Raw genomic sequence first — 27076 nt, 5'->3', positions numbered from 1 at the left:
TCATCGACTGTAATTTTAGCACCAAGTGACAGATTATCCTGCAAGTCAAGTTTAGGTAACTTAAGCTTCTGAAAAAACAAAGTCATATCCCTTTCACCATTTATATTCCCAGATTTGTACAAATCACCAAAGAATCCTTTAAACACATTTGTTATTTCACCTGATGTATAAACCAATTTACCACTTTTATCTCTTATTTTTGATATTGCGGACTTACGTTTTTTAATATTAATTAAGCTTGCTAAATATTTTGCAGATCTATGACTATCATACTGTTTATACTTTTGAAAAAATAATTCTCTTTCTGTTTTTTGGATTTCCAATGAATTGAGTGCTGTTTTAGCAACCATAACCTGATCCCAGCTTTCAGCGGAAAGACTGTGCTTATGTTTAGTCTCAGCCTCTTGTAATTTTGACTCTAGTCTTTTTTGTTCATAAATAATTTTCCTTTTCCTAGCAACACAGTATGAAATCATCAAGCCTCGAAGATAAGCTTTTGTTGTTTCCCATACATTTGCCGGATCAGTATCATCATTATCGTTAATTTCTAGAAAATGCATTAAATTTACTTTAGTTTTGTTACAAAAATTAAGATCAGATAGTATTGATCTATTACACTGCCAAACATTTTTATTCTTATATAAACAAGTAAATGCAACCTCAATTTTAATTGGGGCATGATCCGACAAATGTATATTTCCAATGCTACTTTGTTTTATTAATTCCAATATTGTTTTAGTAACCAGAAAATAAATAAATTCTTGTATATGTTTTATGAGGATTTGAAAAAAAAGTATAGTCCTTCTCTCCAGGGTGCATATGTCTCCACACGTCAACTAAATCAACCTCATCAACCATTTGTTGCAAAGCTCGCTGTCTAGGAGTTTGTTTTGCACTAGTGATGGTGGGCCTTTTATCTAAAATATTATTCATTACACAATTCCAATCTCCACCAACAATCATATAGGGACAGTGATACTTGAACAGTAAATCAGTCAGTTTAGTAAAGAATGTAGGATCGAGGTCGGGGGCAGCATATACATTTAGGATAGTAACTCTCTCTCCATATAAAACCCCATGCAACAAAACATAGCAACCTCTTTCATCAATTTCAACATGATTAATATTAATGGGCAATTTTTTATGCACCAGTATCGCCACCCCTCTGCTTTTACTATTAAATGAGGAAGAGTACACGTGTCCAACCCAATATTTTCTAAGTTTTTTATGTTCATTTTCAGTCAAATGTGTCTCCTACAACATTGCAACTGAAACATTCTCCTTTCTCAGAAATGTAATTATCCTATTCCGCTTGAATGGATGGACGACCTTAGCACACGTGTGGTTTTGTTTATAAATTTTGGTTCACTTGCAAAAAGAGCAGTGTGAAAGCGAACCATACCAAACAAAAAAAATCAACATTGTATTTGGTCCGGACCAAAGCAAGTGAACCATCGGACTTTCCTGGTGTGAATACGTATTTTCCTCTCGCAGCGGCGCTGGCAGACCGACGAGACTCGTTGTGAAGATGAGAAAAGCCTGAGTACGTTATTGGTGTCAACTTTAATACACATGATGTAATCGCCTTATTTGTTTATGTTATTTGCAAGGTATAAATACGTTTGTTGTCCTTAAGAACATCGGAGCGGGTCCTCACTTCCCATTTCAGCCATGCTGACTAGTATTTTCCTCCCGCAGCGGCGCTGGCAGTCCGGCCAGACCAGCGTGAGAGAGGCGAGAAGGGTCGTCATCAACCTTTTTCTTTACAGCATGTGGTTTGAAACGTTTTATGATTATATGTATTCGCTGGTTATTGTTGTAAACTACTACTACTAATTAAGTAACACTTTAACTCTTCAAACATTTATTTTAATATTTCCCATTCCAACATTTATTTTCCACTGGCACAAAGTGTTAGGCTGAGATTTTACAGGTATGGCTTTAATTGTCTTTTTTCATTGATGAAATATGGCTAATATGCTGGTAAATATGTATATTCTATTGAAGTTCAGCAGCTATGAAATGTAAAAGATGAAACCTGAATAAAGCTGTTGATGTGAAGCAAGGTTCACGGGTGCAAGGGTGACGCTGCCAATAACGCATATAACAGCTGTCACAAAGAACCGGTAAAAGTAATGATTATGAATGTGTCAAATATAGCAAGGAGACATTTGAATTGTTTATTAATAAACTAGTGTTTTCTCTGTCAGTGTTGGGCAGCAAAGATGAAGTTGACGATGCTGACTCGTCATCTTCGCAGTGAACGCGCCTATAGAGAGAAATGCACACTTCATATGGAATTCATAAGCATATGCTAGTCGGTTTATTTTCATTTTAAATTGTTTTGTTTAAAAGTAGACAATTCAAGCTTTCTATATGGAATAACTAATGGAATATTGTTAAATTCACTGATAATCGGGTGACCAGATCGCAAACCAGAATTCAAAGCCGACAAAGCTTAAATTTATGGGCTCACGCACAACTCTCATTCGTCATGAATCCAAACTTTTCCATGGCTGCGATGTAACATTTAATTGCTAACCTATTATTTATTTTGTAAACAAAGATTTGTGCTTCACTAGTGTCATAATATTCATGTAAAACAGTATTCACATACAAAATTTTTTTTTTGGCGGACTACCGCCGGTGCTACTCAGCCACTGCGGTGACGCTTTACAACCGCAGTGGTGCGGTTGTCAAGTTTACCGGCACAGCCCTAGCAATAACTGGTGTTATTGAATATATAACAGTAAAATTACAAAAATAATAAAATAATTAATAAATAATAAAAATAATAAAAATAACAGTATAATGCTGTACTTTATTTTACAGTAGGCCTATGCCTCACTAATACAGTGATTTTACTGTGGTATAAAATACAGAAGCTTGCTGGCTATTTGTTGCCAGTAAGTTACTGTTGATTTTACGTAAAATTTTTTACAGTGGAGATGTTAGCATTTTCCAGTAGTCAGTCCTATATTCGTAATAAAAAATCTGTTAGAATGTCCGCTGCGATATCTTGTCCTTTTAACATGGTTTTCCCATGCCCTGACACGCTAATCATTTTCCAGTTGCGTCTTGCTTCTCTGTGTTCACAACAAGTTCAGTACTTTCAATACAAAAAAGTCTTCTCTACTGACTGACTCACTCATAAAGACAGTCTTTGCCGCAATCTAATGGCTAAATAATGTAACTTATGTTGCTGTTCATGGTCAGGGACTATTTTTTCCAGCGGAAAGAAGGCTTTTAGTGATTTTACTTCATGAAAGTTGCATTGATGCATATTTTTTGGCTTTAATATTTGTATTGTATGGTAACCGTTTTATAAAAGCAATAAGGTACTGAAGGCTAGTGCTGTATCGTGAATAAGTCACGGCTAAAGAGTGAAGCTTCGCGTCGTACCTAACAACACCCTTCAGTCGTGACTTCTTCACGATACAGCACAGCCTCTCGTACCTTATTGCTTACATAGAATATTTATGTAAGGGATAATGTACATCCAGCCGATTGTTATCTCAGAATAAACACCGACAGGGTGATCAGGACCCCGATGCAAAGCAGGGGGGTCTTGCATCAGCCTGAAGGGGTTTATTATCCCACTTATTTCACAGCTACTTGCCACAAGTAAATAGTTAGACACGAAATATTGATCTTACTATAAAAAATTATCTGTGTGGTATTTTGAGCTAAAACTTAACATACACACTCTGGGGACATCAGAGACTTATTTTACATCTTGTAAAAAGGGTCATAATAGGTCACCTTTATCAGATTTTGTTTTCATTTCATCAGGCATTTAATGATTTACATATTCTCTTGGAATATCTGAAGGACAGGCTTTCTTAAAATCAGTCAACATTAGAACAGACACATTTAAAACATTGGGAAAATGGATTGCTCGATCAATAATTCAAGAAAGTTCAGACTTTAAAGCTCTTGATTCTTTGTTACACTGGCCCTTATGAAAATGTACCATAGTTCTACCAGAAAGACTCGGGAGAAATAATATATAACAAGCATCAATTTATTGACAGCTCAGCAAGCAATTATTTTATAAAGTTCTTTGGCGTAGGCCCCGTCCGTAGTGCATAATCCGAGGGTAGCGGATCTGCATTTCCTGCCTGAAGACGAAGGCAGGGGGCCGACCCCCCGGGGGTAAGGACAGGACCATCCTGGTGGTGGTGGGGAGGATGGAGGTGATTGTTGCGTCAGCATCTGCAAACTCAGACATGTGTAAGTACCGATCTTTTATACAGCAAGTATAAGGACATGATTGGATAGATGTGAAGGTAATAAGTGACATAGTAATTAAGTCTTCCTGGCAGAACTTATGCTAAAGCTTTATTTCTACCAGAAAGACTCGGGAGAAATAATATATAACAAGCATAAATTTATTGACAGCTCAGCAAGCAAACCACGCAAAGACGACGGCTACTAAGCCACACTGAACCCATGCCCCGAAGGGCCACGCGGCCAACATAGGCATCTTTTCAGAGGACAAGGCAACAATATGCCACTAGGCCTAAAAGACCCACACAGAGACAAGGCCCATTGGGCCACAAGGCCCCTAATGCCACACAGAGACAGAACCACTCATGGACAAGGCCGCTAGGCCACAAATAACCAACGCAACACCAATACTGGCCTCAAGACCACAGGACAAGGCCACATTAGGCTACACGGTCACAGTAGACCACACAGAACATAGAATGGTCACGATACCAAAAGCCCACACTGAGACGAGATTGCACAGAGACAATGACCACTAGGTCACACAAAACCGAGGCTGTTAAAGGCCACAGGCCTTGTTAGGCCACACACAGGACAAGGCAACATTGTACCACAAGGCCATGCGACCCAAACAGAGACAAGGCCCGCTGGCCACAAGGCTGCTAATGCCACACAGATACAAGGCCAACGAGACGGAGCCACTGGGCCACACAGAACAATGCCATTTTTAGGCCACAAGACCACGGGACAAGGCCACATTAGGCTACACGGTCACAGTAGACCACGCAGAACATATATATCACATAGAATAACGCCGCTAAGGCTTTTTTCTTTTCTTTTTTCTTTTAAAGACCATAAAGACCACATGGAACAAAACCACAACGGCTACTACAGCCACATAGAGACAAGGCCACGCTTAGACAGGGCCACTAGACCACACATAGAAGATGACTCAATAGCCATTATAGAGTGCAGGCTAAAGACTAATAACGGAATAACGAAGAATAATAAGATCATAGCACCACCACCAGTAGTTGCATAGGTATTTACCTGATTTGTTACTGGAGAGCTTGCTGAGCTTCGAGAATGGTTTTTGAATCAGGTCTTATATAAGATTCAAAAGCCGAGGAAGACCATCTGCCCATGATCTTAATAGCTGACGTAGAGATTCCTCGTTCAGCTGCTGATGTAGCTGCCCCGATTCTGAAGGAATGGCCAGTATAGAGAGAAGGGGAAAGACTGCAGCTTTTGATAACAGAAATTAGATGAGTTCTGAACCAGGCCTTAGATAGAGGTGCTCCGTTGGGTAGTATGAATAAAGGGGCGTGATTTGAAGTTCTAGGCCAGATTTTAAGAAATTTGATCATAGATTTGAAGGGACAAAATTTGTTATTAATTTTTGAAAGTGTTAGAGTGCTTTATCTGGCTCCTTGAGCATCATTTTTAGAGTGCTTAAGAAATAGAGTGAAGAAATTAGGTGAAAAGCGTAGATCGGAGAAGGAAATACCATGAGCACGATCAAATGTATTAGTTTCTGAGGAGAATTCCCCTGGACGCATGAAACCATAAAAAGCAGATAAAAACACTGCTTCTAATATAATATTAATATACGTGGAAAAGAGGCCGTTACGGACGGAAGTAATTAATCTTTGCAATAAAGGCAGAGTAATAGGCAGACATTTATCTGTTGGTTTACTGGAAGATTTAGCTAAACCTTTAAGTAGTAAACGAATAGAAGAATCAGAAAAAAGATTTGGAAAATTGGGATTCAAATATTTTGCGTAGAATTGAATGCCGGCAAGGAGTCTGCTGATGGAAGCAATTTTTTGACTGCGATTTTCAAAGAAAGAGCAAACAGTCGAGATTAAATTTGAAAGGAGAAGCAAAACATTATAAAAGCTGACCATGCAGACATGTAAGCTTTAAAAGTGGAGGGAGCAACGCCTTTAGAAATGTAATGTCTAGCTGACGTGAGCAGATTGTTTAATTTAACATTATTGCTGCTAGGGGAGGGCAGGGTGTTGGATCCAGGTTGGCTGAGGGGCAAAGCCGTCTGAAAGTCTGGAATCGAAATAGAGAGAGCGCATCAGCAATAACATTGCAGTGGCCGGGAATATGTTCAGCTTTGATAATGAAGTTAAAAAAGACAGATTGCCAGATTAACCGTCTCACAAAAGGCATGATCATCTGGCAAGATGATCAACCTTTATTAATGATGCCAACTGTGGCTTCGTTATCGCAGAACATCATGATACGCTTACGTGACCACTCATGACCCCAGATGACGCTAGCAACAGCTAGAGAATAGATCTCGTAAAGCGCGGATGAAACGGAGCCAGATAATGTTTTAGGAAAATCGTTTGGCCATTTTTCTGCGAACCATTTCCCTTGGTAGAACCCCCCGAACCCGATAGAAGGGGCGGCGTCGGTGAATAATTGTTATTCTACCGATGATTTGAAATTATCATTATAGAAAAAATAAATGCCGGTCCAATCGTTTAACAAGCGCTTCCAAAATTTGAAGTCGGACAAACAATATGGGGGCTACTTCTGCACCCGAATGTGAGCCGAACTGCAAAATAGAATTTAGAATTCCATTTAACTCCGAAAAATGGCCAGTCAGAAGGGTGGATTGGCATTGTTTTAAAAGTGTCAGTGACATCAGCTTTAGCTAGCCAAGCACCTTGACCGGCAATCTTAATTAGATGGATAGCGTTGTCTACCGAGGCATAATGTAAAGAGAATGGAGTTAGAGGTATACATTCGTTAACACTCGCTGTAGTGGCAGAATGAGGAGAAGACATGTCAAAAATGAGAGGTTTTTTACCAGAGTATATCCGTGTTGCAACGCCTAAGGAATTGATGCGGAAAGTCGAGAAAGGAGGAGAAGCAAAAGGGCTGATAACATATCCTTTATTGACCTCTTTTTCTCGCAGATTAGTGACCACTTCTGGTTCAGTTATAGCTGATTGCAAATTTTTAGCTATAAAAGAGGAGGTAAGATGGGAAAGGATGCCCACCTGAAACCCTTGAGACAAACTGGTGATTAAATAAATCAACAAAAGACAGCATGTGGCGCTTGACTGGCAAATGCTTTCGGGCAAAATAGAGCCGAGTGTCCGTGAGCGCTACAAATGGTACAGGCCAGTGTTTTTTTGGCTGCCGAAATGACGAACGAGCAGTTCGGTATCGGTAACAGACCAGTCTAGTCTGGAGTTATAGAGCGAAATGAAAGAAGCAGATTTGGCAGAGAAGGATTAATTGTCACGGTTCACAGATACATTGTTTCCTTCTTGTCTTGTGCATCTGTTGTTGTGTGTCTCCCGTTGCCGGGAGAGAGGCGGCTAGAATACTCGCCGACCTTCATCAAGGGGAGAGATCAGTGTCAGACTATTCCATCGAGTTCCGTACTTTAGCGGCAGAGTGTCACTGGAACGAGGAGGCGCAGTGGGACATGTTCCTGCATGGGCTGGCTGACCGCGTCCAGAAGGAGATCTACGCCCTGGACCTCCCTACGATGCTCAATGGACTCATCGAGCTGGCTCTAAGAGTAGATGCACGGCTGTCCAGAGTCGAGTGACGCATCTCAACTCCCCACCATTTCATTCACCACTGGACCGGTCACTCTTGTTACATCTGGCAACCACACTGAAACCCTCTCATTCTACATCATGGACTCCCCCCTTGCACCTGTGGTTCTCGGTCACCCCTGGCTTATCCGGCATAACCCCAAAGTGGACTGGCTCCAGAGGTCTATTGTGGCGTGGAGCAATAAGTGTCATGAGTCCTGTCTAGTGTCTGCCTGTCCGTCTGTTTCTGTTTCTGTGTTTCAGGAGGAGGCAGTGGATTTGTCTAACGTGCGGAGTACCATGACCTGAAGGAGGTGTTCAGTAAGTCTCGGGCTGCTTCTCTTCCTCCGCATCGTCCCTATGACTGTGCTATAGATTTACTGCCAGGTAAGTCTCCGCCTAAAGGCAAGTTATATTCGCTTTCTGCTCCAGAAAGGGAGGCTATGGAGAAATATATTTCTGATTCTCTAGCAACGAAGTTCATCCGCCCTTCCTCTTCTCCAGCGGGGGTGGGGTTCTTTTTTGTGGGGAAGAAGGATGGTTCTCTGCGACCTTATATTGATTACCGAGGGCTGAACAGCATCACGGAGAAGAATAAGAATACGTCACAAGAATACGTATCCTTTGCCGTTGATGTCTTCAGCCTTCGAGAGGTTGCAGGGAGCGTCTATCTTCACTAAATTGGACTTGCGTAATGCTTATCATTTGGTCCGCATCAGGAAGAGGGATGATTGGAAGACTGCTTTTAACACCCCCAGGGGGCACTTTGAATACTTGGTCATGCCTTTCGGTTTGCCCAACTCCCCAGCAGTCTTCCAGGCACTCGTTAACGACGTGCTGCGAGATATGGTCAACCAGTTCATATATGTCTACCTGGATGACATATTGATTTTTTCATCTTCTCGCCAGGAACACGTGCAGCACGTCCAACGAGTGCTTCAGAGGTTGCTAGAGAATGGGCTTTTTGTCAAGGCGGAGAAATGTTCGTTTCATGCACAGTCTGTTCCTTTCCTAGGGTACATTGTGTCGACTGAGGGAATACGCATGGATCCTGAGAAGATTAAGGCTGTGGTGGAATGGCCAAGTCCAGATTCCCGTAAGGCCCTACAGAGGTTTCTGGGGTTCGCCAATTTCTACCGGCGGTTTATTCGCAACTTCAGCCAACTAGCCTCACCTCTGACTGCCTTGACCTCCCCCAGAACTACGTTCAGGTTCCACAGACGACAGAATGCATCCGTGCGCGTTTTTGTCTCATCGTTTGTCCCCTGCCGAACGTAATTATGACATTTTGTCAAGGCGGAGAAATGTTCGTTTCATGCACAGTCTGTTCCTTTCCTAGGGTACATTGTGTCGACTGAGGGAATACGCATGGATCCTGAGAAGATTAAGACTGTGGTGGAATGGCCAAGTCCAGATTCCCGTAAGGCCCTACAGAGGTTTCTGGGGTTCGCCAATTTCTACCGGCGGTTTATTCGCAACTTCAGCCAACTAGCCTCACCTCTGACTGCCTTGACCTCCCCCAGAACTACGTTCAGGTTCCACAGACGACAGAATGCATCCGTGCGTGTTTTTGTCTCATCGTTTGTCCCCTGCCGAACGCAATTATGACATTGGTAACAGAGAATTGGTGGCAGTCAAGTTAGCATTGGAGGAATGGCGCCACTGGTTAGAAGGGTCGGGGGTACCTTTTATCGTCTGGACAGACCACAAGAATCTGGAATACATTAAAACCGCCCTCCCACCCTCCCAGGGTAACACGGTAGTTTTGACCGTGGTGGACCGGTTCTCGAAGGCGGCACATTTCATTCCCTTGCCCAAATTACCCTCAGCCAAGGAGGCAGCGTTGACCATCGTTAATCACGTCTTTCGCTTACATGGCCTCCCGACAGACGTGGTTTCCGACAGAGGACCCCAATTTGTGTCCAAATTTTGGCAAGAGTTTTGTAAACTATTGGGGGCGACTGTCAGTCTTTCCTCAGGGTTTCATCCCCAGAGCAATGGTCAAACTGAGAGAGCCAACCAAGATTTGGAGAGAACGTTGCGATGTCTGGTCTCCAAGAATCCTTCCTCATGGAGCCAGCAATTGTCTATGGTGGAGTACGCACACAATACGTTGCCAGTGTCATCCACGGGCCTATCTCCGTTTGAGTGTAGTGTAGGTTACCAGCCACCAATTTTTCCTAGTCTGGAGTCCGAAGTCGCGGTCCCCTCCGCTCACGCCTTCATCCAGAGGTGTCGTCGCACTTGGACTAGAGCCCGTGAGACTCTACTCCAGGTGGGAGCGCGCACCAAGGCCAAAGCCGATCGCCACCGGTCTAGGCCTCCCGTATACGTCGTCGGTTCCAAAGTGTGGCTTTCTACCAAGAACATTCCTCTCTGCTCCGTTTCTAATAAACTTGCTCCTAAATTTATCGGCCCGTTCACTGTCACCAAGCTCATTAGTCCGGTGGCAGTCCGCCTCAACCTCCCTCCAGTGTACAGGAGGATTCATCCCGTGTTCCATGTATCCAAAGTCAAGCCCGTGTTTTATTCTCGCATTAATCCGCCAGCCCCGGTTCCCCCACTGCCGCGACTCGTAGAAGGAGAACCCACATATTCGGTTAATCGTATTCTGGACTCAAGGCGGAGGGGACGCGGAGTCCAGTACTGGGTGGACTGGGAGGGTTACGGTCCGGAAGAGAGAAGTTGGGTACCTGCTAGAGACATCCTGGATCACTCCCTTATCGATGATTACAAGGCGTTCCTAGGAGGGGGGGGTACTGTCACGGTTAACAGATTAATTGTTTCCTTCTTGTCTCGTGCATCTGTTGTTGTGTGTGTGTGTGGGCGTGACCGGATCGTTACCACTGATCAGCAGCACAGCTGATTGTCAGTAGCAGCACCAGCTGAAGCTCATCAACTCATCCTTAAATACTCACTGGTTTCTCCTCTCCACTGTCAGATCGTTGTTGTATTCCCCGTGATGTGTTGTGTCCTCTGATCCTGTGTTGGCGTTCCTGTTCCGTGCTTTGGTGTCGTGAGTTGGTGTTCCTGTTTGATGTCTCCATTGTTCTTCGTTCCTCATCTGGATTCACCATCTTCATCAGTGCACTTCACCACTCACCACCTGCTTTCTGTGTTTGGCCATTGAGGTCCCTGCGCCACTCATCATCACCTGACTCAAGTCTTACGAACTTTACATTTTATAATAAAGAGCTGTTTGATTACACTCGCGCTTGCTTCCTCGCCTTCTGTCGTGATATTTATGATATTCGTAGAATAATGTTCCCCCGTACCTTTGATTAAAGTCTGCCATCAAAGCTAAATAAAGATCCAACTCTTCCCTCCGATCTGGAAAAACCTGACACAAAATGTCTCTGAAAATGCTGAAAGCAATGACAAATTCTCCGAATGAAAGATTTCGTTGTAATCTCGGATCGGAAGTTTTAAGGACTGCCACGTCACCACAGTCTACCATTTTCCTGTCAGCAGCAGGCGAAGGAAGCAGAAGTGAAGCCAGGTTAATGTCCTTACCTTGGATAATGTTCGCTCTAACATGGGGGGACACCGTAGCAGCGGCTGGTGAAACAAAACGCCTACCAAAAGACGGAGCTGGGGCTGCTGTAGAAAGGTTGAAAGATGAAGTTTCGGGTGGAGCGGAAACATCCTGGAATGGTGTCTGTGCCAGTAGATGAAAAGTTGGCGGAGCTGAAGAAGTAGAAGACATTGACGAGGGATTGTTTAATCCGATGGCAGGAGGAGAATTGGTGAGTTTATGGCTGGAATCGAGCTGTTGGAGTTATCGAAGGAGTGTTCAATTTTTGACATCTTCGATTCCAGAACTTTGACAGTTTGGGAGAGGCTTTGAACTGCTGTGAGTGTTGAGTGTTAACTCCAGCGGGCTTGGATGAACCCAGAGAAGTAGATGCCCATGCTTGCAGCGTGGTTCTTTTTGCAGGGTGTGGTGATGATGATTTTGCAGTTCTCTTTCTGCCAGCTTGTTTTGCCTGGCCAGATGCAGAAAAGGTTGCAGGACTATAAGTCACAGACCAGTGGTGGACGAAGTACACATACCATGTACTTGAGTTAAAGTAGAGATACCCAAGGTAAAATATTACTCAAGTAAAAGTAGAAGTGCTGCCTTTAAACATTCACTTGAGTAAAAGTACAAAAGTATTTGCCTCCAAATGTACTCAAGTATCCAAGTACTATGCTTTTTTATGGCTATAATGTTGTAACGGTGGCAGGCCCCAGATAGAATTTAAATCAACAAATAAAAGAAAATACTTGTTCGGGCACCAGACAAGGTTATCTTGTCAAATAATATTATTTTTATTTTATTTTTCCCCAGAATAGCTCTCTAAGCCACTAGTTACAAATAAACATAAATCAGAATCACACCAAGAAAGTTCAGTTTCACGGTTATATTTTCATTATTTTCAGAAAGCAGAAAAAAACTCAATTTCACTACCACCAAGGAATCAAACAAACTAAACAAACAAAAGGAAAAAACAACAACAACAAAAAAAAAAATTCAAGTTCAAAGTACAGTTTTTATGACCGCCGCTAGCGTAGCTAGCGAAAGCGGTCATATAGGGATTGTCAAAGTTTTTTTTTTTTTCGTCATCTACTGAATTTTTTCGTCAACGATACCAGGGACACCGAAACACCGGGGAACATGAAATTTGGTGGGCATGTAGCCCCACTAGACTTTTACGGAAAAATTTCGTTTGGTCCCCGGGGGCCACTCCCCCCCCGCGCTGGGCCCCCCCAAACCCAAAAAATGCAGTTTTTCCTAAATAACTACCTGGACCGTGGCACCGAGGATGAAGAATTTTTTATGGTATGTTGGTCTACTAGACTTTTACGGAAAAATTTCGTTTGGTCCCCGGGGGCCACTTCCCCCCCCCACGCTGGGGCCCCCGTGAATTTTTCGTCAACGATACCAGGGACACCGAAACACCGGGGAACATGAAATTTGGTGGGCATGTAGCCCCACTAGACTTTTACGGAAAAATTTCGTTTGGTCCCCGGGGGCCACTCCCCCCCCGCGCTGGGCCCCCCCAAACCCAAAAAATGCAGTTTTTCCTAAATAACTACATGAACCATGGCACCGAGGATGAAGAATTTTTTAAGGTATGTTGGTCTACTAGACTTTTACGGAAAAATTTCGTTTGGTCCCCGGGGGCCACTTCCTCCCCCCGCGCTGGGGCCCCCGTGAATTTTTCGTCAACGATACCAGGGACACCGAAACACCGGGGAACATGAAATTTGGTGGGCATGTAGCCCCACTAGACTTTTACGGAAAAATTTCGTTTGGTCCCCGGGGGCCACTCCCCCCCCGCGCTGGGGCCCCCCCAAACCCAAAAAATGCAGTTTTTCCTAAATAACTACCTGAACCGTGGCACCGAGGATGAAGAAATTTGTATGGTATGTTGGTCTTAAGGGCCCACATCAACCTAGCCCATAATCACTCATTTGTGATTTGCGCCCCTCCCATAAAAAATGAAAATGCAATATTATTCTGCTTTAATCGCCCCTATCTTCAGTTTAGATGTTCAGAACTGCACCATATTTCATGTGTATGATTAACTTGACATCCTCTGGGGGTATGCTAAGTTTCGTAGAATTTCATCCATGGGGAAGTATAAAATAAATTCATTTATGTGCACATTTAGTGACTGTACACTCATCGGCCTGTAGATGGTGGTGTTGAGTGAAGGGTTGCTGGTTTAGGATGATACTGTCACACACACACATGCAGGAATACAAACAAATGCAAGCATGCACACACACTGACATCCACACGCACAGACACACACCCATACACACACATACAAATCCACATGCACAGACATACACACACAAACACACACGCGCACACACATGTACTGTACGCACGCATACATACACGCACAGACACACAAACACATACACACACACACAGACAGACATGCACATACTACTACTTTTTTTAGGTATATACATAAACACGCAATACAGCCAAATTGCTCCACGTCATTTATTTTTGTGGAAAGCCAGTGCAGGCCTGAGCGGCGGTCATATTTTGTACCGCCATGCGGTACATCTAGTTTGAATTAGATCAACAAAAAAAAAGAAAAAAAGAAAAAACATGCAAGTTGTTGGTGCTGGGGTAGAAGTATCTCTGTTGAATTCGTCGGCAGTTTCAACACTCCATACTCAAATGAATGAAAAAACAACAACAAAGGAAAACATGAATTAGTTAAATCAAAACCAACAATTAAATCTACCGTTTAAATATAATGAAACACTTCACTGAAGTATATATTTGGGGAAATACACACAAAATATTTGTGGAAAGTGGTTGTTTGAATGTTATTTGCGAGTGGCAAAACGGAGTGTGTGTGTGTGTGTGTGTGTGTGTGTGTGTGTGTGTGTGTAAACTAGTATTGCTTGGCTGATAATGGCAGGAAGGAAAGTTTCTTGAGGTGAGGTTTAAAAACAGGTAAAACAGGGAATCACCTGGAGAACTTGCTCACACTTGTCAGCATACAAGACAAGCTTCGCTGTGCAGCCGGTGTCCAGAGGTGCAGCGCACACTCAGTATCAATCGCCACGGCAACTCACGCACACTCTAGCGATCCACCCAAGCCCAAACACAACGTCTCACGTCTCCCTGACTCTGCGGTCGTCTCAGGTAGCCCGTTTCCCTTTTTTTTTTTCTCTCTCCCCTACTCTTCCTCTCCTACAACTCCACCTTATATACTCATTTCCTTACTTACGGATAACTGATTTCCCTCCTACATCCAGTCACGTAGCTTACGAATTTTTCCGTACTGCCACAATGCCCTATTATCATTTTTCATTATTATCATTATTATCAATCAAGACTCTTGCTTAACTCAGTCTACGTGAAGACTTTAATGTCACTTTTGGCACACCAATCTATTAATTTAAATGACATTATTTTCAGCATAGGCTTAGTTAGATCACAGTCTTTGGAAGCTGAACTTTTGAAAATAACAATCTCTGTTAATAAGGAGCACTCCACTCCACAGTCAAGTGTTTTAGCATCATACATGCACCAATGCAACATTTTCTTATAATGTAATCATTATGTTGCCAACTTGTAATAATTACTTTAATTAGCTCATTGTTTCCTTCTTTAAATTAATACATGATGTTAGTTAATAACAACATGATTTGTATTATCTTAGAACTGTACATTTCTGACATAGATAACTTGGACACAGTCATCTCTGATAACAGATCCCTCTAAATTGTAAAGTAGACACATACTTTCTGCTTTGAAACTATGTATTGTGAAAAACGCTAATACAAATAAATGTGAATTGAATACGCTGCATGTAAAACAAGTCAAAATAGAATTTATATTCCAACATAAAATGTTAACATTGATTGATTGCCATCTCACGATATTCAAAGAGCACTCAGCTTAAAAAGTTTCAAATACAAATACTATGAACTTGAAAATACGGTGAAACAGCTAACATAGCTGACCACTTATACAATGTTCATGGTAATGTCACATAGACATAGTCTATATTTTAACATGCACAATGAAACAGTTTTCTGCAAGCTTCTGTTAGATTTCTCATTTAAAAATGAGTGAAATGAAAATGGCTTACCTCTACGTGTTTCCTTAGATTGGAAGGAGAATTATTATAAGAAAAAATTGTACAGGGCCGAGGCAGGCAGAGAAGGCACTTAAAAATGAACTCGTTCTTCTTTTCAAAAATCGCGTAACTAAGGCCATGGGAGTTGTGGCAAGTTAGAGTCAGTAGTTTCTTTCATCATTTATTAAGACATTGGCACTCAAAATGTTATGATGTTGCACTGATGTGATATCACGTTGAACCATATGTTCGCGCTAAGTAGAAACCTGCAAAGGCGCTAACAGGGGCAAACAAAACAAGTTCAAAACAAAACACGCGCTGTATTGTGATTGGTGGCTGGTTTGACCAGTTAAGTTTTTATCCACTCATAAATAAAAAGGAACGACTGATTTTGAAAATGTAGTAGAGTAAAAAGTAAGATATTTGACTTTGAAATGTAGTGGAGTTAAAGTAAAAGTCTCCCCAAATTGAAATGCTTCAGTAAAGTACAGATACGCAAAAAACCTACTTAAGTACAGTAACGAATTACATTTACTTCGTTACTGTCCACCACTGTCACAGACTCGGGTGGATTACCCAAAGAATTTTGGGCCAGTAGAATTAAATCCTCTCTGGACAGACCTTGATTGATAGGAATGCCGGTTGCCTCCAGAGTGCTGATTATATCTTCCGGAGCTCAAGTTGCCCATGACGAGTCGCGGCATTGAAGGCGCGTGCTGCGCCGTGCTGGAAGAGGAGAGGGTGGAACGAATTTGTCATCGGATTCTGAGTAGTCGTATCTAAGTGTTAACTAATACACTTGTAACAAGTGTAAACTAATGGCGTATCGTTAGGCATAGCGGTTAGCAGCTGAGCACGACAGAATGATTGTTGCGTCAGCATCTGCGAACTCAGACATGTGTAAGTACCGATCTTTTATACAGCAAGTATAAGGACATGATTGGATAGATGTGAAGGTAATAAGTGACGTAGTAATTAAGTCTTCCTGGCAGAACTTATGCTAAAGCTTCATTTCTTGTAATTTTTTACCTGCAACATTTGGTACAGTAAGGCTAGAATTACAGGCAAGACATAGGGATGCTCCGATCAGAATTTTTGCAGCCGATACCAACTACCGATTTCTTGACATCATGATCAACCGATACCGATCCAGATCATTCAAGCTTTAAAGGGACACTTCACCCATTTGCATTAACCCTCTGGGGACCAAAAACGCACCCGCGCGTTTTGCTCGTTTTTTTTTTTAGCAATGTAAATTAAGTTCATAATGCTCTGTTAATTTTGATCTTTCATTTTCATGTTATACATCAATCGATCCTGTTCAGTTTCTATTTTTTTTCTGTGTACTCACAATAAAAATAAAGTGTTTTGCTTTTTGCCAAATAAAGAAAAATTAACATGATGCGAGTTCTGCACTCTCTCTGTCCGTGAACTCCAATTTGAAACGCGTTCGAAAATTATCTGTAACAAATATTCCCAGCTTGTGAAATCTGTATTAAAAGAGAGCGATTCCAGTTGAGCTCATTAGAGCTCATTCAAATGTAATGTGACCACACCCCGGAGAGCGAGCGCTATTCAAACGCAAATTCTGAGAACCATTTCAGTCCTGTGAAACGCCCATCAGCTGTAAACACAGCGCGCCGCGAGTGATGCATAATATAGCCTACATAACAAACAGTGAGCAATAGATCCCGCTGAGGAGTGAGGTAGGCTAAGTTATCTTTTTTCAAGTGTTAATGTGGAATAACGTTATGGAATAACGTTAGTGTAGGCCTATGTAAACCGCAAAAAGATGAATCGCGTTTCTGTAGATGAATGAAGGGTACATATTTGTAAAGATATGTACCCTTCAGGTTCTCAGAATTTGCGTTTGAATACCGCGAATGAATGTTTGCCTGTTTGAAACAGAATATTTGCCTGTTTGACCTAAATATGAATAGCGTGTCTGTGTGTGAAAGAATAAACCGCTTTAATCAACTAAAATGCTTGGCTATACTGAGATGAGTAAAAATCAACTGAAATATGTTGAAATAAAATGTCTGTATAAGCAACATCTTAAACTGCAAATTAACATTTATATGCCCTAATATTTCATAAAAACAACGTTATAGTCAGGCGAAATATGAAAGACAACATTTTGTTGACTAGATTTGGGTACAGTTTTTACTGTAGAATATACTGCCACATCAAATATATATATATATATATATATATATATATATATATATATATATATATATATATATATATACTATTTTTGTCAAAAATAGAGTCATCAACTAAGATGTTAGATGTTCCAATGTTGGCTATATTCAAACTAATGAATACATATGATAAAATGTAGGCCTATAATCATTTTTTTTTTTTTTACAAAGAAAGAGTACACTTGAAATATTGTTGAAATTGTAATTATTGTTGTAATTGTAACCTTTTTAATAAAATAGCAAAACATATGATAAAATGTAGGCCTATAATCTTTTTTTTTTTTTACAAAGAAAGAGTACACTTGAAATATTGTTGAAATTGTAATTATTGTTGTAATTGTAACCTTTTTAATAAAATAGCAAAACATATTTACAAGATAGATGTAAGCAAAATCTTAAATGGTCAATATAAGTCTTCTTCTAAATATATCTTTTGTCCTTGCATTGTGGCTCAGTCAGTGTCACACCTGAATGAATGCAGAGTGGGTGGGACATTGTATTCGAAGCGACAACATCCATTAGTCAAAAGTCTTGTGGACATATATTTAGTATGTGTTTTGTGGTCTTATTTCAGCAACTTTCATTTTTATTTTTTTCAATAACCACGCATAAACATTATTCTCTTAAAAATACAAACATGTACATACATGTTACTTACATATTATGGTAGCCCCGTTTGTGCTATATAGAGTGAATTTACACCTTTGCCATTAACATGTTTATAAATAACTGAAAAAAGCACAAATGTCAGGGCATGTCAAAACATCCCAAGGGCCCCAAAAACACCCTGGTCCCCAGAGGGTTAAGCTTTGTATCATTAGAAACCAGTCATATTTTTGAATGGTCGTGCATTATTCCCTCATTTTCCCCTGAGACGGGAGAAATACGGATTCCAGTGTTGCAGTTCCTGTTTATTATGATGTAAAAATTGTCATTTTGCGTCATTCTAAGCAGGAAGTCCCATATCTTTGTAGAAGGATTGAGACTACAAACACTCGTTCCTCATTTTTCCAGGGGGTGGGACCCACTCATGCTACAGACCTATTACAGATCAGTGGGTGGGACTTCACTTGCCGAAACTAAAAGCAATATCCGCCATCTTGTTTGGAAGCTAAGCTAACAGGCGCTGTGAAGCCAGATGTGAAGTTACGACAATGGCGGAAGGTACTCAATATGATATGGAAGAAGAGGATTTAGAAAGTCTAATGCTCGAATCAGATGTTCGTGGCTACCTTTACGAGCTGCAATATAGCGAAGAGCAGCTGAGGCTGATGGAGGAACAGGAGGCGGCTGCTGTGGATTCTGCAGCCGAGGCAGAAGACCTGCCTGTCACGGACGAGGAGCCCGGACTCGCTCGAGAACTGGAGCGGACTGGTGGTGCCTGTGCTCTCACTGTGCGACTACAAACAAAGAAATAGAGTCCGTCTGCTGCAAAGAATTTCAACAATGCCAATTTCTCCTGGATGAAATTTCTGAATCAGACGAGGACATGGACGTTTGTGTTGTGAACTGGATTAGTGGGAGTGGCTTGCCGAGCTGTGCAATGTGGTGCATTGTGGGAGTTGTTGTCTTCCATACAAATGCGCCCTAAAGTTACTTTCTGTCTTTCCTTGGTCAAGAAAGCACCAAATTCGAAATTTATGTTACATTTCGACTACATATATGACCCACTTTCAATAAAGATTAATGTTCCCACGGGTGAAATGCTCCGTTAAATAAGTGATATGTAAGATTTCTGTTGACTGTCACTGTTAACTTTTTTTTATTTTTTTTAGATATAGTATTACCACAGATGTTGCCTTGGTTATATTATTTACAGTAGTGTTGTTTTAATTTAGAATCAAATAAAAATAAGCACAACAAATATTCATTTTACAATGAACATTGTGGCGAGCAGGATGAGGCCGAGGGCCGTGAGAGAATGGCGCAAGGCCGGTGGCGTGATTGGTAATGAGTGACACCTGCGTGACTCACCGGTCTCATATCTCTCACGGAGGAGCGGAAGCATAAAAGGAAGAGCCATGAAAGTGAAGGACGAGAGAGGATTTTATGTTGTGTTTTGTTTCTGTTTTAGTATATGTGGCAACAGTCGTCCGTGAGGGACTGCTGCCTTTACTTTCGTTTTTGTATTTGTTTATTTTATTTATTAAAAGTTGTTGAATGTTCGCCGGTTCCCACCTCCTTCTTACCACAACATCTAACTGCGTTACAAACATTTTAATAGGCCTTTAAAAACAAAGCTTACACAAAACACTATCTATATTAGGACACTTTGGCTTATTGTAACCGTGGCGTTACCCAAAGGTCACACTTGATCCCGACTATGCCACCGGGGTTATATACCCAGGGAAATAACAGCAACACAAGTTCAAATAGACAGTATTTGATAGAAGAACAAAGACGTGACTTTCAAGCTCAATATTTTTATTAACAGTGAGTCATGAAACTCTGAATCAACAATCAATTTTAATTTGTGAATATTATAAAAGGAGGAATCACAATTTAAGAAATATAGACGTCAATTATTAAAATCACAAACCACCAGTCTTAATATAGGAGTGGCCAAGCCTGCGGGAAGAAGGAAAAAGTCACTAAGAGCACACACCACAACGTGCACACGTTTTTTCAACTTTTTTTTTCCTGGTACGAACACTCTTCATGTTCTCCATCTGACTGTTGATAGCTATATCTAATAGTCATCTTGAAGAATTTTATTATATGAATATATGTATTGAATGTTGCCACTTTAGACCAGACCAATCAAGAATACACTAATATTGCCAAAAGTTTTGGGACGTCTGCCTTTACATGCACATTAACTTTAATGACATCCCATTCTTAATCCGTAGGGTTTAATATGGAGTTGGCCCTATAATGACTTCAACTCTTCTGGGAAGGCTTTAGGTTTAGGAGTGTGTTTATGGGAATTTTTTATGACCATTCTTCTAGAAGGGCATTTGTGAGGTCAGGCACTGATGTTGGACGAGAAGGCCTGGCTCGCATTCTCCACTCTAATTCATCCCAAAGGTGTTCTATCAGGTTGAAGTCAGGACTCTGTGCAGGCCAGTCAAGTTGCTCCACACCAAACCTGCTCATTCATGTCTTTATGGACCTTGCTTTGTGCACTGGTGCGCAGTCATGTTGGAACAGGAAGGGGCCATCCCCAAACTGTTCCTAAAAAGTTGGGAGCATGAAATTGTCCAAAATGTCTTGGTATGCTGAAGCATTAAGAGTTCCTTTCACTGGAACTAAGGGGCCAAACCCAACCCCTGAAAAACAACCCCACACCATAATCCCCTTTCCACCAAACTTTACACTTGGCACAATGCAGTCAGGCAAGTACCATTCTCCTGGCAACCGCCTGTCCCAGACTTGTCCATCGGATTGCCAAACAAAGAAGCGCGATTTGTCACTCCAGAGAACACGTGCATCCAACGCTTTGCATTGCAGTTGGTGATGGAAGGCTTGGATGCTGCGGCTTGGCCATGTAAACCCATTCCATGAAGCTCTCTACGCACTGTTCTTGAGCTAATCTGAAGGCCACACGAAGTTTGGAGGTCTGTAGCGACTTCTGCGCACTGTGCGTCTCAGCATGTGCGGGCCCCGCTCTGTGATTTTACGTGGCCCACCACTTCGTTGCTGAGTTGCTGTTGTTCCCAATTGCTTCCACTTTGTTATACTATCACTAACAGTTGACTGTGGAATATTTAGTAGTGAGGAAATTTCACAAATGGACTTACTGCACAGGTGTCAACCTATCACGGTACCACGCTTGAATACACTGCGCTCCTGAGAGTGACCTATTCTTTCACAAATGTTTGTAGAAGCAGTCTGCATGCCTAGGTGCTTGATTTTATACAACTGTGGCCATGGAAGTGATAGGAACACCTGAATTCAATGATTTGGAGGGGTGTCCCAATACTTTTGGCAATATAGTGTATCTGTGTTAAACCAAACAAGTCATCCTGTGCTGGTCGTAAAATCCTATGAGTAGATTTTGTGATTCATTGCGTTGTGTTGTTATTAGAACCATCACAAGGGCTGTGTGCTTTAGGGGGCCTTGTGGTCAAGTACAGTGGAAATAGGATCAATTTAACAACAACAACAACACAAACACCTAGCATAATAATATTGCCATAATTTAAAATTATTGTATGAATAATAGTAATAGTAATTCAAATTTTGCTTATGTTTATGACCTGTCTGTACAGTGTGTGTAACCCTCACTCCCTTAGCCTCAAGAAGGGCCCTAACGAGCATTTCCGGTGTTATGCTCCGGTGTTAATTTTTGACTCCTTGCCAGATTATGACTGGGTCTTTTGGTGGCTTCTAACTGAATGCCCAATCCTAACCCCAACCTACAACAAATCCTAAACCTAACCATACAGGGTAATGAGGGGAACAGTTGATAAATAACATTTCTCATACCTTACTTGATAGCATCACTATACCATGGTACCACCACAGTTTGTTTTTGTCACAGTCAAATGCATAACTGACATCTACATGACATTCTGAAAAAAAAAAAAAGAAGAAGAAAAAAACTGGATAACTAGATATAATTGATCCTTAGTATAAGCCAAATAATTTAACTGCTCAGAATCTTTTTTTAAAAGCCTTTAGACAATCTCTCTGAACAGCAATTCACTGTGCATGCAAAATGTCCTTTATTCATCAGTACTGTTGTCTATGTTGGGAGGGTGTCCTTTTTTCTTTTTTCTTTTCTTGAGGGATGCCCAGTTGGCATCACCTGCTCTTTTAAAGCTACACCCCATACAACCTTCATCATAAATTAGTTACTAGAGTGGGTGAGGGGTTCAGAGAGAGAGAGAGAGAGAGAGAGAGAGAGAGAGAGAGATGTGGATAACTCTGTATATTTCTCTATACCTGTCATTTAACTGTATCTCTGCAGCTTCAATCCTCAGATCTGGTACCTGTCAGCTCCAGGGACGCTTCAAATTGAATGGAATGTACCAGGATGGAGATGTTATACTTGGAGGCCTGTTTCATGTTCACTTTTTCACAGTGTTCCCAGAGCTGAGCTTCAGAACCGAGCCAGCACCACCATACTGTGAAAAGTGAGTCAGGGGCCAGAATGACTACAAAACTATATATATATATATATATATATACACACAAAGATACAGGTTTTAAAATAATAATAATAAATATTTAAAAAATGTGAATGTTATGCTCTTGTTGCCCTCTTTTACCTCAGCTAACTTGCTCACATGATGCATTGACAGCAGTAATTCTGCCTTGTCAAATCTATATTGAAACCACTGTAAATTTAACCAAGTATGCACAATATGTAATATGAGGGCTTTGTGAGTGATTATTGATCTAAAATGTATTTTCTATGTATTAATGCTTGTATTAATTGATCTTTTAATTATTGATCTCTTTAATATCACTTCATGTCATAATTAATCTAACTTTTTCTTCTTAGATTTAATGTGGAAATCTTCCAGCAGGCACAGACCATGGCTTTTGCAGTGAATGAGATCAATAAAAATCCAAACCTGCTGCCTAACATAACTCTTGGTTACCATCTTTATGACAACTGTGTGAGACTAGGAATAGCGTTTCGGGCTGCCATATCTCTGGCTAGTGGGACAGAGGAGTCCTTCTCAAGCCTAAACTGCACTGGCCCCCCTCCTGTGATTGGGATTGTAGGGGATCCAAGTTCAACTCCCTCCATTGCAATTTCCAATGTTCTAGGGCTGTTTCGAGTACCAATAGTAAGATGGGATGAAAAAAGTAAACTATGTGCTTATTTTTGCACTCTTAGGTTACATTTCATTTAGTGTTTTTAGCCATATGTCCTCAGTTTGCGCACAAAACAGACAGAGCCGATTATAATAGGAGCGCAATAATTCTGACAAAAAATATAGATACATTTTGCTAAAATATATATTTATTTATTTTTGGCACTAAATATGCCATATATAGAATTTTAAACCTACAAGTAAGTGGATTTTTATGATCAGTATTGTAATGGGGTAATCAAATGTAGACTAATATAATTACTAATTTATTTTCATATAACTAATAAACTAATAAAGTTTAAATTAGTGAATACATGCTCTTCTGTTAACATTTAGTCTGTGCTTTTGTTTTTATTTATTTTCATTTTAAGTTCATTGAATTTAAAGTCTGCTTTAAAAGGCATTATTTTTGTTTTTGGGTTGTAATGTTGTTACAATGTTAGAATGTAATGTGGTTTTAACACTTTTAAATATAGCATAGCCTACATAGCTACATTAACTGTATTTTTTTTTTTTTTCATAGACTCCAATATAAACATTAATTGTTGGACAGCATTAAGCAGGATGATTTTTAAAAAATAAACAAAAATAAAAACCAAATTTTTATCCAAATAGGAAAAAAAAAAGAGTAGAAAATCGCCATTCAGCCTAAAAACACCAAGATATGTTCTTTTGGCAATATCGCCCAGCCCTACTTCACTCTATTTCTCTGTCTCATGTCTTCTCCTCTCTCTCCATTTTTCTTTACTAATTAGGTTAGTCACTACGCCACTTGCTCTTGTCTGAGTGACAGAAAGAAGTACCCCTCTTTCTTCAGAACGATCCCCAGTGATGCCTTCCAGGTGCGGGCTATGGTTCAGATCTTGAGACATTTTGGATGGACCTGGGTTGGTCTTGTCTACAGTGATGACGACTATGGCATCTACGCTGCTCAGTCATTTCAGCAGGAAATGGAGCTGTTTGGGCATTGTGTTGCTTTTTCTGAAATCCTTCCACATGATAACAACCACAGAGACATTCAACGTATAACGGGGGTTATTCAGGCTTCTACAGCAAGAGTGGTGGTTGTTTTTTCCACTTCATCCTTTCTGATACCTTTGATGGATGAGATTGTGTTGCAAAACATGACAGACCGGCAGTGGATTGCAAGTGAAGCTTGGTCTACCTCACCTGTATATCACACTCCACGTTTCATGTCCTTCCTGGGGGGCACACTGGGCATTGCTATCAGACGTGGAGAGATTGAGGGTCTTCATGACTTTCTGCTACGTCTCCATCCCAGCAATGATCAAAGAAATAATATAGTGAAGATTTTCTGGGAGAACATGTTCAGGTGTAGTTTTGGAAATGGGGGAAGAGTGATAGATGGGGAGCAAGTGAAAAAGGTGTGTACAGGACAGGAGGATCTGAGCACAACAAACACACCATACACTGATGTTTCAGGGTTGAGAGCAGCTTATAATGTCTATAAGGCAGTTTATGCTCTAGCACATGCGCTTCACAACCTGATGCAGTGTGATGAGGGGAGAGGACCATTCAGTGGGAACAGATGTGCCGACATAATTAACCTGAAACCCTGGCAGGTAAGAACCACAGGTATAGTGCAGATTTTCTTCAGGCATATAGAAAAGCTGATTGTGGAAAATCTAAATATGTTATTATATGTATGTATATATGTATATTAATTCAACAATTGTTCTGTCTACAAACTGTACAGCTGGTTCACTATCTACAGAAAGTGAACTTCACCACTAGCTTTGGGGATCATGTGTCATTTGATAAGAATGGAGATGCTATGCCTATCTATGATGTGCTAAACTGGCAGCCGAGCTCTGATGGATCAATAAGGATTTACACGGTTGGTGTAGTAAATAAAGGGGTGGCTACAGAGATGGTGCTCACACTGGATGAGGATGCAATATTTTGGAACTTTGAGACAAAAAATGTAATAAACATTACATGTTATTGTCATCGTTTTTGCATATATGTAGTCTGAATACTAGTCAAAGCTATGCTAAAACAATTGAATAATTAAATGGAAAGACTGGAAATAGAAGATGATGTCTCTGTCAGCCCCCAAGGTCTGTGTGCAGTGAGAGCTGCCCCCCAGGCACCAGGCAAGCCAGGAGGAAGGGTCTTCCTGTCTGCTGTTTTGACTGCCTGCCATGCAGAGATGGAGAGATTTCTAATACAACAGGTGAGTAGACTATTATTGTCAAAATATGAATATAATTTGAAAGTTATTTCCTCTTCAATTTGCACCTTCTCTCTTTTTTCTTATTTACAGATGCTATTGAGTGCATAGTGTGCCCAGATGAGTTCTGGTCCAATACAGATAAGGATCAGTGTGTCCCTAAAGAAGTAGAGTTTCTGTCCTTTGATGATCCTTTGGGCATCTCTCTGACCACTGCTTCCTTGCTTGGCACCTGTATCTGCGCTCTTGTGATGGTTATCTTCGCTCATCACCGAAACACTCCCATAGTACGAGCTAACAATTCAGAGCTCAGCTTCTTGCTGCTGTTGTCACTCAAACTATGTTTCCTATGTGTGCTTCTGTTCATTGGTCAGCCACAGCTCTGGACATGTCAGTTAAGACATGCTGTGTTTGGCATAAGCTTTGTCCTGTGCATCTCCAGCATCCTGGTCAAGACTATGGTGGTAATAGCAGTGTTCAAGTCATCTCGACCAGAAGGCAAAGGAGCTATGAAATGGTTTGGAGCAGTTCAACAAAGATGCACAGTTCTGGTCCTGACAGCCCTCCAGGTTGTAATATGTGCAGTCTGGCTATCAACTGCCTCTCCAACACCCCATAAAAACAACCAGTCCATCCGCTCTAAAATAGTATATGAATGTTCTATTGGCTCAGTGGTTGGATTTTCTATGCTGCTGGCATACATTGGACTGTTGGCAGCAGTAAGCTTCCTTTTAGCCTTCCTGGCGAGAAATCTACCCGACAATTTTAATGAAGCAAAGTTCATAACTTTTAGCATGCTAATCTTCTGTGCTGTGTGGATTGCATTTGTTCCAGCATATGTGAGCTCACCAGGGAAATATGCAGTGGCTGTGGAGATATTTGCCATTTTAGCTTCTAGTTTTGGATTACTGGTATCCATATTTGCCCCAAAGTGCTTCATCATCCTTTTACATCCAGAAAGAAACACTAAAAATGCCATCATGGGAAGAGAAATACAAAATAAATAGTTTTATATTATTATGGTTTAAAATTGTGAATTCAGATTTGACACTACTTTATAATTGTGGGGTTCACCTCTGTAAACATATCATCATCATCATCATCATCCATTTGTTTGCTTTAAAATAGCACTGTTGATTAATTTATTTGTCATACTGACTTGTATATGTTTTGCCTCCTTTGCAGGTTTACCTCCATATGTTTATTTTTGTCAAATTGTTTTATTTAAAAGGAAATATAAAATAAGGAGAAAAGACAGTTTGTCAGTGCAGCTTGATTATATAAGTCAAAAAGTTTCTTACATGATATTGGGCTAGTTGCATATGGCCGCCATGTTGGATTTCCAATCTAGCGAGTGTGTGCATAGACAATTCAGGTTGTGCAGTCTTTTAAAGTTGTTTATAGAATCTATTATATCAATTAAAATACTACTAATATCTATATTACTGTTACATGAGCAAATGGCATTTGAAACAAATGCATGTTTAAGTTGAATGACTGAAATACACTATAC

At 40.8% G+C, this 27076-nt stretch overlaps 1 protein-coding gene across 1 annotated transcript; it reads left to right on the top strand.

Annotated features, from left to right (window-relative positions):
* Positions 1–22533: 22533 nt before the first annotated feature.
* Positions 22534–26735, top strand: LOC311089696 (extracellular calcium-sensing receptor-like). The gene is made up of 6 exons (XM_084124592.1): positions 22534–22679; positions 23051–23342; positions 24125–24952; positions 25087–25263; positions 25443–25566; positions 25657–26735. Exons 1-6 carry the CDS (start codon positions 22570–22572, stop codon positions 26568–26570), a joined length of 2445 nt encoding a protein of 814 aa, XP_083980718.1. The 5' UTR covers positions 22534–22569; the 3' UTR covers positions 26571–26735.
* The last annotated feature ends 341 nt before the right edge of the window (positions 26736–27076 follow it).

Source organism: Abramis brama, assembly GCF_963993115.1.
Source record: "Abramis brama genome assembly, chromosome: 9".
In the NCBI taxonomy this organism is placed as follows: domain Eukaryota; kingdom Metazoa; phylum Chordata; class Actinopteri; order Cypriniformes; family Leuciscidae; genus Abramis; species Abramis brama.
The sequence above is the reverse complement of the archived record's forward strand: the minus strand, read 5'-3'. Positions and strand labels throughout refer to the sequence as shown.